The sequence below is a fragment of the Leopardus geoffroyi genome, chromosome D1 (genome assembly GCF_018350155.1).
Source record: "Leopardus geoffroyi isolate Oge1 chromosome D1, O.geoffroyi_Oge1_pat1.0, whole genome shotgun sequence".
Classification (NCBI taxonomy): Eukaryota; Metazoa; Chordata; class Mammalia; order Carnivora; family Felidae; genus Leopardus; species Leopardus geoffroyi.
This window is the reverse complement of record NC_059329.1, coordinates 67,217,177-67,235,646: the sequence shown is the minus strand read 5'-3', so window position 1 is coordinate 67,235,646 and position 18,470 is coordinate 67,217,177. Positions and strand designations below refer to the sequence as shown.

Here is an 18,470-nt window from a genome sequence, read left to right as displayed (position 1 = left end):
GATCCTGTCTGCTCATCTGAGAATAACACAACCTGCCTTAACGGGCTGTGGTGAAGGCTGCAAAAGTGGGCATAAGAAATGCTTTGTAACAGTAACGCCTAACCCATAAATTAGAGGACATTATTCTCATTACTCTTATAATGAGTATTCCTAACTCTTGATAAGCTCTGTCTCTGGCCAGGGAATGGGTTCTACTAAATAGCAGTAAAACTGGGGGCTTCAACTCTGCACATCAACCAACCCACATAGAGCCCACCTTCTCAGATGCCAGCGAGAGCTAGGGAAACTCCCTGGAATCTTCATCAAAGAAAGCAACCAAGGCAGTGTCCCCCATTCAGTGCTCAGAACAGACTGTCCCAGAGCAGGAGTGAGGCATCACAGGGGCTGAAGCAGCACAGCCCCAGGTTAGCTCAGGAGTCCCTAAAGTGTGCCAGGGGCCTGTGAGATGCAGGCAGGACCAAGGCCTGCAAGAAGCCACAGCCTCTGTCTCACCACGCTCATTTCCAGCCCCCGGGGTACTTTGCTTTGTATAGAGTACACATTTGACAGTCATTCCTGTCTGCCCTTGCCCAAACTGGGGCAGATGGCATCAACTTGCCTCAGACAGATAGGGAAATGGGCCCCGAAGTGTTGAGATACACCCAGGGTCCCAGGTAGCAACAGATGCCCCAAGCCCAGGTCCCAGAGCTTCAAGGAAAACCCAGACAGGAGAAGACCTGTCGACAGCAGTTACACCCAGCAGGCAGCCAGGTCCTTGGGCACTGGCACAGACCACCAGGCCCTCATCTGATCCCCCACCACCACCTTCACAGATAGTGGTTTCTTGTTGCATTCATTCACATCACCTAACTTACAGCCTCTACTGCTCCTATGTCCTTCACAGGCCAGTCTCCACCAGAAACCATCCTCCCATCTCTGACCTCCTCTTCCCCAAACGCTGCAGAACAGGCCCAAGGCATAGGTATTATTCCCATTTTACAGATTGAGAAACTGAGGTCTGGTGAAACACCTTGCCCAAGAACGTGGTGGAGCTGAGACCAGAATGCAGGTGTGTTTGATGTCAAAGCCTACTTTCCCTACCCCCAGAACATGCACTCTGCATCTATCCCCACACTACCCCACCCCACCAGCAATTCAACATTTACTGTCTGATGGTGTTGTGTTAAACACCCAGAATGAGATTGCCTATGTCTCTGGAGGATTCTGTAGCTCAGGGACTATCTTTTGCCTCTCTCGTAACTTCCATAGCTCAGCTCTGCCCAGAGTCGGGTACACAGTGCGCACAGAATCAGACATTGGGGAAACCAGCAAACGTGGGTGTAGGAAGCCAATACCAGAGCCTTGCTCTTAAAACACCATGTGGGAGAAATACATCCAGCCAGAACAAAGAGAATACATCTGGCCAGTACCAATTCTTGGGCCGTGCCCCACTTGGGACCCACATGCACCCACCTGGGAGGCCCTCCTCTGGAGGTGCAGTGTCTACCCTCTGATCACCCAGGTACCGGGCCGTGGTCCGTGGGAAGCGATGGTAGGCAAGTCTGGCATACTTCTCCCGTATCATCAGGGCCTTGGCTAGGCTTTTGGCAGCCTGCTCATAGTCCTCCACGGTGATCTGCAGAAGGAGGTGTGCAGAGAAGAGTCCGCATCACAGGCCTGAGACCACTGTCCTTAACAAGATCTACTGTAAAGTTGGCTTTCAGCTGGTGGCTGGGAACTTGGGCTTCAGGGGGCATTCCTCCCACTGACTCATACGAGCAGCTCACCCAGCCTAAACTGTACAGTTTATGCTCGGTTTATGTCGAACACCTGATTTCCTCGGGGAGTCTGGGAGACAACGTTTTTATTAACCTTAGGTGCTGAGTCTCTAATGAGCTTCCATGGTAGATGACACTTCAAACTTGTCATAAATCAATGCTGATAGAATTAAGTATGTTCTGGTGACTCCACGGGGAGAGGAGTCTGGCCTCTCCATACTCCACCCCCTGTACCTTTTCCCGGTGCTGACTTTGCTCTGCATCCATTTGCTGCAATAAATCCTAGTCCTGAGTATAACTGTGTGCTCAGTCCTAGACGTCCTTTTAGTGAATCACTGAGCCCAGGGGTGGTCTTGGGGACCCTTGGCACAGGAGGAGAGTTACAGCTGCCAGAGACTAGGGAAGAGGCAGGTACTTTGGTCTGCACCCCCAAGGCCAGCCCCAAGTCCTGCTGACTAAACCACAGTCTGCTGTCGCATCCTGAACATGAAGAGGCAAGGCCAGAACATATGTCTGATCAGAGGGTATCATCGCTTTCACGTGAGGCACTCACCTGAGTCCCTCAGAGGGAAAAATAAAAACTCTGCACGCTCTGTCTGCTGCTTTGCTTTGGCTTCTGATTCGTCTGTTAATCATTCAATTCACCCAGGCAACAAGTGCTTGTTGACAAGTGTTAGATTTCATTTTGGTCCTTATGGCAACCCATTTTACAAATGGGGAAACCACGGCCCAGAGAGGCCCAGAAGTTACAAAGTCAAACTTTGGATTCTGATCTGACTGGGTCCCAAAGCCTAAGCATGTTCTGCTTTCCCAGAGCTGCCTCGTACTCAAAGACAGACAAGATAAATTCCCACCTTCCATTGGGCTCATTTACCTCTGTGCGTTTGGCAAGGATGTGTGTGGCAGAAACATGAATGTGTCTGGGGAGACAAGCCGTAACCAGACAGTCGTAACAGGAGGTAAGTGACACAGCAGAGGGAGGTACAAGATGCTGGTGGAGCATGGGGCGCCGGGGTGGGGAGGGTGGCAGGGGTGTTCCTGGAAGTTTTCCTCTCTGCTTTAATTAAAAATCATTTTTAGTTTTGGTGCACCTGGGTGGCTCAGTCCGTTAAGCGTCTGACTCTTGATTTCGGCTCAGGTCATGATCTCATGGTTCATGAGTTCAAGCCCCGCATCCGGCTCTGTGCTGACAGCGTAGAGCCTGCTTGGGATTCTCTCTCTCCCTCTCTCTCTGCCCCCCCCCCCGACTCACTCTCCTTCACTCTCTCTCAAAATAAATAAACATTAAAAATTTTTTAAATCATTTTTAGTTTTAAAATACTTTAAACATAAAGACAGCACTGAAGATAATATGACAGACACTCATGTGTTTACCTTCCAGAGCTAAACTTTTAATGTTTTTCATTACTGTTCCAGATCTCTTATATACATGAATAAATAAATCACCATAGATATAGCTAAAACTCTACCCTCCTTGTTCCTTCACCCTACTCCAGCCTCAGAGGAAGGAAGTTGGTATATATCTTTTCCATGCATGTTTTTATACTTTCACTAAACGTTGCTCCTCACTTTGGTTAAGAAAGTAACTTCTCCTTTCCTGATTCCAAATGTCCCCATAAGAGTGTGTTAATTCCATTTTACACCTTCCAGTGGATGGCTTCTGAGAGTAGCAGGAATAGGTGAGAAGACACAAACACCTTAGAACCTTAGACAAAAATATGTCCCTGCCAATGACAAAGCCAAACACCTTGCAGAGCCAATGGACTCAGCCTGGCAAGGGGCTCAGGCCATGGCTAGAGAGGGTACTTGGGATCCCAGGGAATGACCAGCCATGGGCCCACTTATAGATACTGCAGGCCCCATGCTGACAGTGGGCCTACTGGGGGCCAAGGTGATCTGCAAGGTCAGCCTGTTTCTCATGGACTCATAGTTCTCTGGGGACCAATTGCCCAGCTCAGGGGCTCTGTGCCAGGAAATCAATGGAAAGAAGCTAGCTACTGAACCAGGCCAACATCCTCCCATTCAGCTGGCTTTCAATCTACTTCAACTCCCCCTTTTCCTGTTCTGCCCACATGTCAGAGGCCAGGTAGACACCAAGGACTCCTGGTCAGGATACTGCTTCTTTGGGGAAGGACTGCACTGTTTCCAATCCAACAAAATTCCCATCCATAAGAACTTAAAGTGTGGTACATCCACACAGTGGAATATTATGCACTTATATATATTTTTAAAAAAAGAACAAGGAAGTTCTTTATCTATTGAGATGGCATTATCTCTAAGATGTACCGTAAAGTGAAAAAAGCTAGACTCAGTATAATGTGTAAACTACCATTTGTGTAAAAATAAACAAATTATATGTGCCTAATTAATTGTAGGTACATAGGTTATTTGTGTGAAAACACACAAGGGTTGCCTCAAACAAATAACATATTTTTTAAAACTACAGGGTAATGTATAAGAAGAGTAGTAGCTACTTTGCTTTCTCAGATATATCATATATTCTAAAACCACTGTTAAAAAGAAGAGAGAACAACAAGGTCAATTGAGGTCAACAGGTAGCTGGTTGAGGGCCAGGGAGATAGAATCAAACTTAACCCTGGCACTAACTGATATTTCTCTTCAAGAAGTAGGGGCACCTGGGTGGCTCAGTCGGTTGAGTGTCCTACTTCAGCTCAGGTCATGATCTCTCAGTCCGTGGGTTCGAGCCCCATGTCAGGCTCTGTGCTGACAGCTCAGAGCCTGGAGCCTGCTTCAGATTCTGTCTCCTTCTCTCTGTCTCTCACCTGCTTGTGCTCTGTCTCTCTCTGTCTCTCAAAAATAAATAAACATTAAAAAATTGGGGAAAAAAAAAAAAAAAGAAAGAAGTAAGCAATAAAAACGCATCATCCAACCAGGAAAATCAGCACATTTTTGGTGACTGTATTAACCGACTTGGTGTAAACCAAGCTTGTTCATTTTCTCCTCAAACCCCCTCTTCCTGGTTGGGAGAGTTTGGCCTATATTTAAGGATACTGAGCCTAATCACATAGGAGAAGCTGAACAAGCAATAACCGATTTCACGCAAACCTGGACTTCAAGTCCACTCAACACTTGGAAACACTGAGGGGTCCGAGCTAGCATCTTCCTTAGTGGGCTGCAGGGACAGAGAGAAGCATTCTGGACCCAGGGAATGCATGGAACTTGCAGGCCACAGCCACAGCCCACTGTGCTAGCCTGCAACCCTAGGCCCCCCTCACGGGGATGAGCAGCACCCTAGACATACCCATACCCCACAACCTCTACTAAGACCCTCCTTCTCTTCAGACTTCTGTGCCTCCTGCCGGCCACCTCCTAGATACCCACAGACGAGACCAGGCTTCAGGGCTGGGCATAGTCCCCAGTGGCCCAGGGGACTCTGGCCTCTGCACAAGGCCATCAGCCTTCATACAACCCCCAGGGGAGTGGGTAGAGAATGGGGAGTGGGAGACACCTTACCCCGGCACAGTAATCTCCACTGATGATGACCCGCTGGAACTCGGGAATGGCATAGGGCCCTGGCGTGGGCTGGCAAGTGGCTCCAGGGAACACAGGGGTAGTGGGAGACAGGACCGGACTGGCTGTCGGGGCGCCCTTCCAATCTTGCTGCGTAGGCATTTGCAGAGACAGGGACTGGGACCGAATCATCTTGAAACTTTTCTTTCTAAAAGCCAAGGACAAGGAAAAGTGGGAAGCATCAGTCACTAATTGGGGCAAGTGATAAAGAGTCTTTGTTATGTACATGGCAGGAGAATTTCCCTCTGATTAATCACTGGTACTGGCCCTACCATTAAGAAGTAGCCAATTATGGGCGCCTGGGTGGCTCAGTCAGTTAAGCTTCTGACCGCAGCTCAGATCATGATATCGTGGTCCATAAGTTTGAGCCCCGCACTGGGCTCTGTGCTGACAGCTCAGAGTCTGGAGCCTGCTTCAAGTTCTGTGTCTCCGTCTCTCTCTGCCCCTCCCCGCCCCCTCCCCCCCCCCCCCCCTCCGGTCTCTGTCTCTCTCTTTCTCTCTCAAAAATAAACATTTAAAAAATTAAAAAAAAGAAGTTGCCAATTATGCCTTCCTCTTGCACACATCTCTCTGCCTGAGGTACAGAACAGCCCTCAGATACCCCTCCCTGTGGTCACTAAGAATGGTTGTGGCCTGTGCAGGGCACACAGAACATTAGAGAAGGCAACTGTCTTGGGAGACAGAGAGCAGACCATACTGCAGGGGTCTAACACCAAGGGCAGGAGTGAGGACCATATTAAGTCACCCAAACTCCGAGTCCCAGCATCTGAACAGCCTCAGGAAGGACAATGAACAGGGTCACAGACAGATAACCACCTTGTATTTCAAAGCATTCACAATTTGGGGCACTGGAGCCAGAAGAGCTCATGATGACTAACTAGTCCCACCTCTTTTTTTCATGAAGGAGTCAGGGGCCCAGAGATGGAAGAGGGCTTGTACAAAGTCACAGGGCAGGGTGGCAGTTAGCCCATAGCCTACCGCCTCTCTGGGAACTTATCCACCCCGTCACCCCCTCTGCTCCTTCCTGTGCCTAATCTGTGCCATCCTGGCTGCTGCTACTGCTGGGCAGGTGCAGATCTGTATCTCTGTTATGAGAAAGAGATCAGTCAGCATCAATCTCAGGTCCCTTTGGTCACTTAGCACCAAAAGATGATTTTACAAACTCTCTGGGAAGTGGGCATAGGTTGGTTTTAAAGTGCCACAAGCTCATGCGTATTTACAGTGATTTGTGAACACTCACTACCCCAAGTCCTAGGATCTCCAGGAAGGGAGTTAACCAGTAATGAGGTAAAGCCATGAGCACTCCCCTCTCCTGGGAGGAGTTCTGACTTTAATGACCCCAGGCCCCCAGCATAGCCACCCAGCAGTGCCCAATGCCAGAAACCAGCTGAGGACTCAGCAGGATATCCAAGGCCTACAGTCACCAGCAAAGGCCTCAGTGGCCCACAGACCCCCAGAACTCCTCTCTCTTCTAGGTGCCATGATACCTAGAAGGGGTGGAAAAATTGGTTGATCTCCAAACAGGCCTTATGTGTCACCTGGAAGAGGTTACCTTCCTCCTGACACTTGACCAGGTCTCCTTACAGGCCCGTTGCTAATTTTTCAGGAACCACATTTACCTCTTCTGTCTATACACCCAACGCTTGCCATGGCTCTCAGGTCTTTATCTGCCCACTTGTGTTATCACCTCTTTGGGGCAAGGCTATTTACACCTGGAAAGTAGAGGCAGCCCCTTTTCAAGAGTTTGACTTTGTCCTGACCTTGGGCCTTGCAAAACAGATGCACTGAGTTGTTCAGGAAAGGCAGCCTGAACTCCAGGAGCCTACAACCCAGGCTCTCTCCAGCCTGCCATCCATCCTTTCCACAGAGCTAAGCTAAGCAACATGCCCCCAAGGAAGATGTCAACTCATGCCAGTCAATCATTCCTCAAAGGCAGATTTACCTTGACCAATACAGTTCTCACTTTGGCATCTTTTGGTTATTCACACCTACAGGAAGAGCTATTACTTTGGGCTCCCTCTAACATTCTGACCGGTTCAGCTGGGTCCCATAAGACTCTGGCATTTGTGTCATTCACATGCCTGCCAGCTCACTGTTTTGTCTCTTTGCCAACTTCACCCCCATGCTTCAGCCAATGCTGCCTGAGGGCCAGTCTCACCAGGGAGAAGCAAGGTAACATCTAAGGTGAGCAACAGGTAAGAAAGGTAATAAAGCCCAGTATAATCAGGAAGCTGGAAGGCTGCCTAAGCCAAGAACCCACCAGGCTTGTCCTAGGAATGTCCATATTCCTCTGCCTCAGTGAGGAAGCCAGTACCCATCAGCAGGTGCCCAAAGAGTTCTTCTTGAAGACATCCATTATGTCTCCTGTCTTGGTCTTCAAGTGAGCACCAGACTGTCACATGTGAACATCTGTGGGCTAGGAGCTCAGATTTTGCAGGCACAGGGATAGGTTAAACAACAGATGGGGCAACTCCTCAGGGCTTGCTCACCTTGGGCAAGGGCTTGGAGTAACAAGAGCTAACCATTAAGCTTATATCTCAGAACATTGGAAAAGCTAACTGGAGCCCAAGGAGAGGGCCCTGTATTGTTTCTATTGGGGCACATAACATATTGCCACAAGCTTGGTGGCTTAAAAACCACACCCATTTATTGGCTCACAGTTCTGTAGGTGAGACGTCTGGGTAGGCTTGGCTGGGCTCTATGCTCCAGGTATCAAAAGGCCAAAATCAAGATGCTGGCTTCACTGAGCTCTTATCTGGAGACTGTGGGAAAGAATCCATTTGCATGCTCATCCAGGCTGTTGGTGGAATCCAGTTCCACATGGCCATAAGACTAAGGTTCCTGTTCCTGGTTGGCTACTGGGCAGGGGTTGCTCTCTGATTCTTGCACACAGCCCCCTCCATCTTCAAAGCCAGGCATAGCTGCCTCTGTGCTCCAAACCTCTCTGACTTCCCTTCTCCTACCAGCCAGAGAGAGCCCCCTACTCTTTATATGTGTGTCATTAGATCAAGTCCACCTCTGTAGCCTCCTTATCTTCAAGTCTGCTACTGTGCTACATATGACGGTATAATCGCTGAGTGATGTCTCATCATATTCAGAAAGTCTGGAGATTAGGGAGGGCCATCTTTGGGAAGGGCATTTTAGAAATTCTGTCTACTGTAGGCGCATATCTAGTATCCATTCTATTCAACCAAGGCTCAGGCAACAAAGGTGGAAAGCAGCAACTGAGTGACTGAATATGCACGTGTGTCCACACACCTGTCTTTCTTTCCCTCTCAAGGCTGTCTGAAGCCCCGCATGTGTAACAGCAATAAAAGAAGTTGTCTTTTAATAAGCTTAAAGTAAGCTTTGTCTGGATTATAGAACAAGGGACTGTCCTAGCTGGAAAGGATTTTAAACACTACACACCCCAGTCCTCTCATTAACACTGCCTCTGCTTGAATACCTCTACTGACAGACAGCTCATTACATTTCTGGATAAGACATCAGCAATCAATCATTTGTTCAAGAAACACTTACCAAGCACTTACTCTGGGCCAGGCCAGTGCTAAGCACACAAACAAGGTGAACAAAACATGATCTGTTGCCACTGTTAGAAAGCATTTCCTTATGATGGGCCAAGATCTGTCTGTCCACAGTCCCACCTGTTCTACCTCGTGCTAGCCCTTGGGGCATCAGAGTAAGCCAGCTCTCTCTGCCACAGCTGGCACGCCCCCTCTTTCCCCCACCCACACATCCACCTGGCAGAAACTCACTCCTACCAAAGAGCTGGCAGGGTGTGGGGCTGTGAGGACACCAGCTCCAGGCCAAGCCTAAGGACCCAAGGGGCCCAGAGCAGCTTTGTCCTCTCTGAAATGGATGGCACTTCTGGGTCACAAGAACCTTCTTGCCCAAACAGGTCCTCTATACAAGGACACGAACTGGTCACATGGGCTGTTATTGTGGTATCTCTTAGCACCTGTCTGGTGCCCCTCCCCCCCCCAGCTCTATGGCCCTCAGCTGCCCCTGCCATTCACTGTGTCCCCATCATTACCCTGCTCCATTTCCCAACCCTCCTCAACATCTGGGCACCCCAAAGCCTTCCTGTAATAACATTTGATTCATGTGTTAAACCCAAGTTAAGAACCCCAAGACCCTCTTCAATCTTCTAGAGAATAGCCAGCATCTTCCCAGGGACCTTCACAAGCCCATTGCCCCTATGTAGTCTGTCCAGAGGACTTGAAGGCTGGGAAAGTCACCAGACCAAACCTTTCACCAGATGCTCTCAACTGTGTACAACAAGTCACTTTATTCAATAAAGTACCAAGTGCCAGCCCCCAGGGCTAGACAGATAGAAAATATACCTTGGACTCCAGGGACTGACTGACCGATGATGGCATAGATGGCCAGACAACTCAGCAGACTGTCACCACACAATGTCGTTGGTGTGTGAGAGGCTCTGGATATTTTGGGATCCCAGAGGAGACACCTAATCACACTGAGGGTGGGAGCAGTGAAGCAGCGGGATCAGAGATGTCTCCCTGCATCGTTCTCAAAGGGAGAGGAGAACACTTCAGAATGAGCAGGCTTGTTTGAAAACCTCCCTCTCACATACTCAGATCATTCTGGTAGCCTCTACCCTTCCAGATGAGAACTACCACTTTAAAGGTTTGGGGCAAGAGGGGCGGCTGTGTGGCTCAGTCAGTTAAGCATCTGACTTCGGCTCAGGTCATGATCTCACAGCTTGTGGGTTCAAGCCCCGCATCAGGCTGTCTGCTGTCAGTGCAGAGCCCGCTCTGTCAGATCTTCTGTCCCCTCTCTCTCTCTTCCCCTCTCCCTCACTCTCTCCCTCTCTCAAAGATAAATAAATAAACATTAAAAAAAATTTTTTTAAATAAAGGTTTGGGGCAAGAGCCACAAACCAGCATAGAGATTTATTCACGGTTTTAATTGGAATGCCATTAGGTGGGGCAGGCATTCCCCACCTCCAGAGGCTCAGCTGTTGCTCTTGCTTCCACTGTCACTGCAGTGATTCATGTGAGAGTGGGGAGCAGTGACTGAGACCAAAGGTCCCAGACGATCCAGAAGGAAGAAAGCAGATACAGCTGACTATGGTGCACTTCCGTGATGGGCAGACACTAGGAGAAGGAATGCCAGGCGCTTGGGCCCCGTGGAGAGCACGTACTCCCTGTGCCCACCAAGTGACCAGTGGCCTGCTCAGGGGGTGTGGCTTTGAATTGCACACTTGAAGCCTATCAGGTGTAAAAATTCACAATCTCAACCCCTGTTTCTTCCTTCACTTCCCTCTGATAACCTGCCCTCCCTTGTCACTATCCCCCTCTGCTCTCTCCTGACCAAGCATAGGACTCCATTGCCCACCAACTCCCTTCCCATTGCCCTTCCTCCCCAAAGGCCCCAGCTTTTTGTTCTTAACTTTAAAAGCAGATGAATCAAACGGGTTTAAATGAAGCTGCTTTGTTAATGGCCCTGAATTTTAAAAGTTGCATAGCCCTAATTTAAGAAATTTTATTAAACAGGGGTATCTGGATGGCTCAGTTGGTTGAGTGTCCAACTTTGGCTCAGGTCGTGATCTCACAGTTCCTGAGTTCCAGTCCCACATCGGGCTCATGGCTGTCAGCCTTGTCAGCCTGTCAGCTTCTCAGTGCAGAGCCCGCTTCAGATCCTCTGTCTCCCTGTCTCTGCCCTTCCTCCACTTGTGCTCTCCCAAAAAATACTTAAAAAAAAAAAAAGAAATTTCATTAAACAAAATGATTTAATAACATTGTAGCTGTGCTATGCTCAACTCATAACAACTATCTGTTTATCTGTTTTACTTGGGAAAGCAGCTGTTCTAGAAAGCTACATTTTTCAGACAAAGTCTGTCCCCTTTATACCCTAATTTAAAAAACAACAACAACAACTATGATGTGGCTTTTTAAAATGAAATTCATAATTCCTATATCTTAATCAGAGCGTGCCGAACATAATTGCAAGTTCTCTCGATGACTCAGAGTCATCACCGTGTTACCCAGTCATGAGCTTAAAGGCATTTTGTCCCAAGACTTAAAATTCTTGTGTCTGCTTTTCATAGTTTCCTCCCTCACTGGTGACTGTCAAATAATAATGACAGAAACAAGAACACTAATGATGTTCCAAGTGCTGTCCTAAGTAGTCATGCATATTAGCTCACTTAGTTCTCCCAAGGTAGGTGTTTTATTACCCTCATTGTGCAGATCAGGAAATAGGCTCCTGCAGTGAAGACCTCGCCCAAGTGCACTCAGTACTAACACATGGGCGTCATTTGAACCCAGTGGCCTTGACTCCCACGCCTGAGCTTACAGTCACCACAATGACCCTGCCTGTAGAAATTCCACTCCCCAGTCTCCTTCCTTAAATCTGTCACAGGATAAGAAACAAGATCACCAAGCTTATTATATGAAGTAAGAATAAATAGGAGATGGGACAAGAGTATTGGGGACATGACAGCTGAAAGCTACTAGGGTTTCTTTGGGGAATGATAAAAATGTTCTAAAACTGATTGTGGTGATGGTTGTATAACTTTGCAAGTATAATAAAAACCACTGACTTGTACAGGTTAAATGGGTGGGTTGTATGGCATGCGGATTGTATCTCAATAAAGCTGCTCAAAAAGAAGAAATGGGAGAGCTGGGGAGCACTAATGTACATTTTGGTTGCACAGACATTCTTCATGTCACCGTCAGTGTTGGCTAAGTTCCAACTTTGTACTTTAGTAGGGTAGATGTGCTCTGGCTAGGTAGGATGATAAATTCAAAGTGAGCAAAGGCAAAAAAAAAGGAGGAGTGAACAAAAGAGAGCTTCTGGGTACTTCTCAGGTTTTCCTGTCTTCTTTTCTCTGCCCCCTAACTTTGATTCCATAGATGGTCCACCCCTCTTGGACCCACCCCCCGACCCACCCCCACGTCCCAACAGAGTCTTAGCTAATGCCATCTTCCTAAGGAAGTAGAGCCCAGTAGCAAGCTGTCCCTGCTGGCCTCCTCACCCAGCCTGGGGGAGCAGCGATGGAGACCAGAGGTCCCAGCCTCTGCAAAACAAGTGCTTCTCTGAGCAGGCTGAATCACTGGCTCCCTGGAGAGAGCCCCCAATCCTAGAAGGGCTGTGTCTGAACCCAGCTCAGCTCTTACAGCTGCTGGCTTCCTGGAGCCAGCCTCCATGTTTTAGGTGCTCTTCTTTCTTATTCACAATCCAGTTTTTCTTCTTTTTGGAAGAAACTGTTTTATTTCCTGATTTTAGTTTGTGCCTTTACATTAGACCTCCAATAGTCTTTGCTTGCTTGCTTGCTTCGTAAAAGAGAAAAAGGCAATGGTTGTAAAGAAAGGCTTTCTCCAAGTGCCAGGAATATTCAGGCTTCTCAGAAGAGCCAGAGTGAGGAAGGGCTTTTTCCAAACGATGTCCCTTCTCATGTCACAGTTTGAAACACAAACCCACAGACTCTGGGTATCTGGAGATGTGCTGCAGGCTCTAGGCCTGTGGGCTCCTTGCAGGATGCCTCCACATCACCACTTACATTCCAGAGTATCAAGGAGGAGCCAGAGACAAAGAGGAAGCTGGGGAGAGGGTTTCTCCAGGGACTGTCCACGTCTGAATGTTTGCATAATGGCGCCTCTACTGAGCAGTGAGGCTGAAAGAAAATTAGGGATGTACCGCTCTGGAGAACACTGGGACTTCTGACAGGTAGTCTGGGGATCAGTCCATCCTTTGGCAGAAAAGAAGCTTTTCTTTTGGGGAGCTCTGGCCCAGCTTCCTTCATTTCATTCAAAAGCCGGCAATAATACCCTGGGGAGCAGCACCCAGTGTCATTCCAGCATCTACGGGTGGAACCAAAGACTCCACCCCTGGCTGGAGATAGAATAGCCTCATGATCAAGGTGTGGGGTTCTAGATTCAAAAGACATGGGTTCTTTGGGGCACCTGAGTGGCTCAGTCAGTTAAACGTCCGACTTGGTTAAGTGTCTGACTTCTGCTTAGGTCATGATCTCACAGTCTGTGGGTTCAGGCCCCACATGGGACTCTGTGCTGTTAACACAGAGCTTGCTTCAGATACTCCATCCCCATCTCTGTCTGCCCCTCCCCACACACATGTGTTCTCTCTCTCTCTCTCTCTCTCTCTCTCAAAAATGAACATTAAAAAAAAAAAAAAAAAAGTCGTGGATTCTACTCCCTGCTCTGTCACTTACTCATTCTGCATTCTCATGCAAGTTAATTTAACCTCTCTGTGCCTTAGTTTCCTCATCTGCAAAATGAAGTCCATAAGAATATCCAATTAATAAGCTTGATGTGGGGATTAAAGAATGAAAGCAAACCACACAGCCCAGCACTGAGCCCACAGTAAGCAGTAGCTGATGCTGTCTCCCCAGGAGGAAGTCGGGCAAACAGTGAACAGTTAACAGAGGGCTTATTGTGACACTGTTCTAGGCCCTTTCCATGTCAATTCCCTCATTCCTCACAACACCCCACAAAAGTAGCTACTGTTACCATCCCCACTTTATAGATGAGGAAGAAAGTAGGGCACAGAGACATTTCCTAATTTTCTAAGGTCATAGAACATACTAGAGAGTGACAGAACACAATGGTCCAGAGAGCTGTAGCCACCCTGAAGTGCTATCTGTGAAGATACTACAGGTTTTCTCTGTCACACATCCACTGCTCACCAACATGGCCTAAGTCCTAGGCTGGAGCCTGGGGATCCAGATACAGAACTCAGGAAGCTGCCAGTGTTAGGGAGCAGATAGATGTGAACCAAGACCACCACATCCTAACGAGCAGGGACAGAACATAATTCCTGGAGAGGAGCCAGCCTATGGAAGAATTTCTGGAAATTGTGAGGCACCATTTGGACTTAGAGTAAGAAAGTTTCCATTTTGCTGTTAGCCTGGGCATTGATAAGAAGAGTACACTCTCTTTTTGCAGATGTGAGGCCCGGTGTCACCCTGTAATGAAACTGGCCTCAGAACCCCACTATTTCCGATAATAAAAAATACCAGGACTTCTTCTCTTCCAATTATTAAGGGTCAAAAATGCTCAATTCATAAGACACAGCGGGTTATGCACACCATTCAGTCCACAAAGCCAGCCCTCTGTTAAGCCAGTGCAGTGTGGATGAGGGGCCTCTACAGTCATGCTCTTCTTTTTTTTTTTTTTAATTTTTTTTAACGTTTATTTATTTTTGAGACAGAGAGAGACAGAGCATGAACAGGGGAGGGGCAGAGAGAGAGGGAGACACAGAATCGGAAGCAGACTCCAGGCTCTAAGCCATCAGCCCAGAGCCCGACGCGGGGCTCGAACTCACGGACCGCGAGATCGTGACCTGAGCTGAAGTCAGACGCTTAACCGACTGAGCTACCCAGGCGCCCCTCTTCTTGACCCTCCAGGGGTGAACACACTGTTGGACCTCCAGCCACCCCACCTCACCTAACACAGGCTGGCACTCACAGCTGGCTAACGGCACCCACTACCCCTTCTCTCCATGGGCCCAGAGCCCCTCACTTATTTTATGGATGGCGAAGCCTTTATACCTGTACTTGCCTTTTTACTTCTTTCCCAAAAAGTGAAGGAAATACTGAAATTCTATACTACCAAGAAAGCAGAGGGCGTGCTTTAAAAATAAGGAGATATCTTAGGAAGGACCTGATTGCTGACCAGGTCACAGTCAGGGCTCACGTTCCACCATGTTAGCTCTGAGGTCTGCAGTATGCTGGTGGTCCAAGCACCGAGCTAAAGCCCACTAGACTTTTTCTCAAAGTTCTTTTATTCTTTAATTCCGCTCTCCTGGGTGAGATCAACTGAAAGGAGGAGGGTTTCACATTGTACTTGAATTTAAGATCTAAACTTCTCATCAGGGAGCACAAGACCAGTCTGACCTGAGCCCTGACTATCCCTCCAGCCTGAGGTCTCTCTCTCTCTCTCCTTCAACCCTTTATTCATCCACTTCATAGCACCCATGCTAGGCCTGCTTGTCCTCAGATCCACTTCTCAATCTCCCCCCTGCCCCCCTGTGTTTCCTGCTTTGTGTTAGCTGGCTTCTGGCTAGGTTTGGCCAATGGCAACCACTGGGAGAAACTGGAAGGTGCCAGAAGGATTGCAGCTAGGTATCTCCTGCTTCCATCTCTGCCTTGGAAGCATCTCTGCAGCTGCTGCCTCTCCTCCTTGGCTCCTTTTCCATCGAAAAGGCCACCACAGTTCCAACTTCTCCCCCCTGGGCTCCAGCAGCACCGCCTCTTTCCATCATCCCTGCGGCCTCAAGTGGTAGCTGCTTCCTACTGCTTTGAGTCTCCAGCCTGCCTCCCTGCCCTCTGCTTGTCTTCTCAGGTCTCTGCCACCTCAGCAACCATTCCCTGCGTTAAAATCCTCCTTCCAGGGCTGCCTGGGTGGCTCAGTCGGTTAAGCGTCCGACTGCAGCTCAGGTCATGATCTCATGGTTCATGGGTTCAGCCCCATGTCAGGCTCTGCGCTGACAGCTCAGAGCCTGGAACCTGCTTTGCATTCTGTGTCTCCCTCTCTCTGCCCCTCCCTCCCCTGCCATGCTCACGCTCTGTCTCTCTCTCAAAAATAAATAAGCTTTAAAAAAAAAGAATTTTAAATCCTCCTTCCAGTATTTAAGTGATTTCTGTTTTTTCTGGTTAGACCCTCACTGATACAGCACTTATCATTACTTGTCATTTTTTTAATTTAATTTGTCCCATTACTTAATTGTTGTCTAGACCAACTACCTGTAAGCTCAATAGGGCAGGGACTAGAAATATCTTGTTCATTAGTGCATCCTCTGTGCCTAGTATAGCACCTGGCACATAGTGAACTGACTTATTTAATAATGCAAAGTAATTGCCAAGCGATGAAAAGAAATAAAATTGATGTTTCCTAAGAAATCTTCAAATTTCCAAAAGGATCATAGAACTGTCATTTGCAAATGGCGTGTATTTATGCACATGATTTGTTGTTCAAACAGCAGCAGAGAAAAAGTGTTTTTTTACCTTTTCTGCCAAACACAGGCCTGGAAACGGCCTTCAAGAAAGAAGTGGTGAATTAAGGGGTCTTGGTTAAGGAATGAACTCAGCTCCCAGGGACAGGCCCCCTATCTCAGACACATGCCCACAGCCTGCCTGGGTCTGCACCTCTGTGCACATGTGCTCTGGCTTGTGGGGACAAACCTTTTTGCCGTCTCCACGGACTTCTGCTCCGCCAGCTCCTTCTGCAGCTCCCTCTCCTTGGCCTCCTTCTGCCCAATGGGGCAGTCCTCGGGGACAGTGAAGAGGGACAGGGCATCTTTGCTGTCCTCTTCTCGGAGCACTTTAGCAAACACTTTCTCTGCCAGGAGCCGGACTTGCTCGTCCACCTCGGAGATGTTCAGCTTGGGAAACTGGCGCGGCATCTCGGCTAGCAGAAAAAGAGCAAAGCGTTAGCCTCTGGAATTCCCAGATGGCCCGAGTCAGTGGGGTGGGGGAGGAGAAGCTACTAAAACAAGGGTCCTTGGGGTCAGCTGTCTTACTCCGGAATTCCCCAGACCAAACCCAGTGCACCGGCTTCAGAAACTAGCTCCATAAGTCATTGGATGTGAAGGGTATAGCACCACTCAACTTTCACGAGAAAGCAAATGTTCAGAAGTCAAAGAATGACCGAACTACGTGTGTTTCTATTGTCCCGAACACAGGGGACCCACAGCGTGCTGGCAGTCCTACCTCTCCTGGCTTTGTTTCCATGACGGGGAAGGGATAGGAGAGTTCAGACCCCTCTCCTGCAGACTATCAGGGGGCCGTCTGGGTACAGCAATGACCAAACCTCACTCCCCACTGCATAAAAGGAAGATGAGAGCCCAAAGTTCTTAATGATTAGCCTAAGGTCCCATGAGATGGCCACAGTGCTCTGGGCGATCCAAAGTCACATTCTTCATCACACAAAACACGCTCTTTTGCTGAAAAGAAAGAATCTACCATGACGGTTCTACCATCTCCCAAGTTTTCTGGAACTCTGAACAAGACACAGCAAATAAAATAAAGGTTTAGAGACAGGGATACTCTATCTTTCACAGCCCCACTGAAAACTTCCTTCCTCAAAGCTTGGCCTATCTCTCTTCACACTGGCTCCTTATTATCCCTAGCTGGCCTAAATTACCTGGTTTGTTCCTTTCTTTTCTTTCTTTCTACCTGTCTTTCTTTTAACATTTATATAGGACTTATTAATAGGTACACTCTGCCATTAACTCTACTTATTAACTCAGTGAATCCTATTATTCACATTTTACAGATGAGAAAATGAAGGCACAGAGAGCTAACTTGCCCGGGGTCACACTTTTACTAAATGAGCAGAGACTTGAGCTGTTCTCAGCCTTTGGCCCTCTGCCCCTTTCCTCTCTGAGCCTCTGTTCAGAGGTTTGAACCCAAGCACCTGGTCCCCATGCCTGTCTTCTTAACCACTACATTGTAGTGCTTCTCTTTGTCCAGCTAGTTGTCAGGGTAGGTTCCCTGGCTGTGCCCAGCGTCACTCCTACGGAATGAATGAATACTGCATCCTATCAACAAGCTACCTTCACTAGAGCAGCTCTGGAAGAAGGGTGTCCTGTCTACCTATTACCACAGTTTCTTTGAGCAAGGTTTAAAGAGAGAGGTGGTTTAGTCAGCCGGGAGACGAGGATGAAGGTAAGACAGGAGCCCCGTTTCCGTGTGGCCAGGAAAGGAAGCAATTACAGGGGAGGAGAGGTTCACTGAGCAGCCTTGGGACAGTCACTCTCTGTGCCTCACAGTTTTCTCCTCTGTGAGATAAAGGGATGAGACTAGGCAGTCTCCAAGGCACTGTCAGTTCTAAGTGCTGTAATTTCTAGATACCAGAGAGCTTTCCGGTGCCCAGGGAGGCTTGCTGCTCTGGTGTTCTCATGGGCCTAATTCATGACACAGACAGGAAGGAAGAAAGCAGGTCAAACACCAGTCAAAGTACATCTGTGAGCCCCTTGACTGTGAATCCAATTTCCTCCTTCCCTCCACACCCAGGACGATAGCTTTCCTGGGCCTCTCCCCTCCAAGTGATTGAGTGGGAGGGAGCTGCTGTGGAGGGAGGAAGTTGGCACGTAACTGTGCTGATCGGTAGCAGCAGAGAGCAAGACAGTGAAGGCCAGACCTGCAAAGAGGAAGAGACAGAGCTGTCTGTGGAGACGTCCACATCCTGATAGCACACA

At 48.4% G+C, this 18,470-nt stretch overlaps 1 protein-coding gene across 8 annotated transcripts in view; it reads right to left on the bottom strand.

Moving 5' to 3' along the window:
* The window catches only part of AMPD3 (adenosine monophosphate deaminase 3), a 48,938-nt gene that overhangs the window by 22,003 nt on the left and 8,465 nt on the right, over positions 1-18,470 (bottom strand). For 7 of the 8 annotated variants that reach the window (XM_045484500.1, XM_045484498.1, XM_045484501.1 and 4 more), the window contains exons 2-4: positions 16,453-16,678; positions 5,232-5,436; positions 1,453-1,615 (exon numbers count right to left, since the gene is read on the bottom strand). In XM_045484500.1, the coding sequence (XP_045340456.1) occupies positions 1,453-1,615; positions 5,232-5,436; positions 16,453-16,673 (589 nt within the window). In that variant the 5' untranslated portion in view covers positions 16,674-16,678. Of the gene's footprint in view, positions 1-1,452; positions 1,616-5,231; positions 5,437-16,452; positions 16,679-18,470 lie in introns of those variants that run through there. The other variant, XM_045484503.1, reaches the window with a different exon arrangement.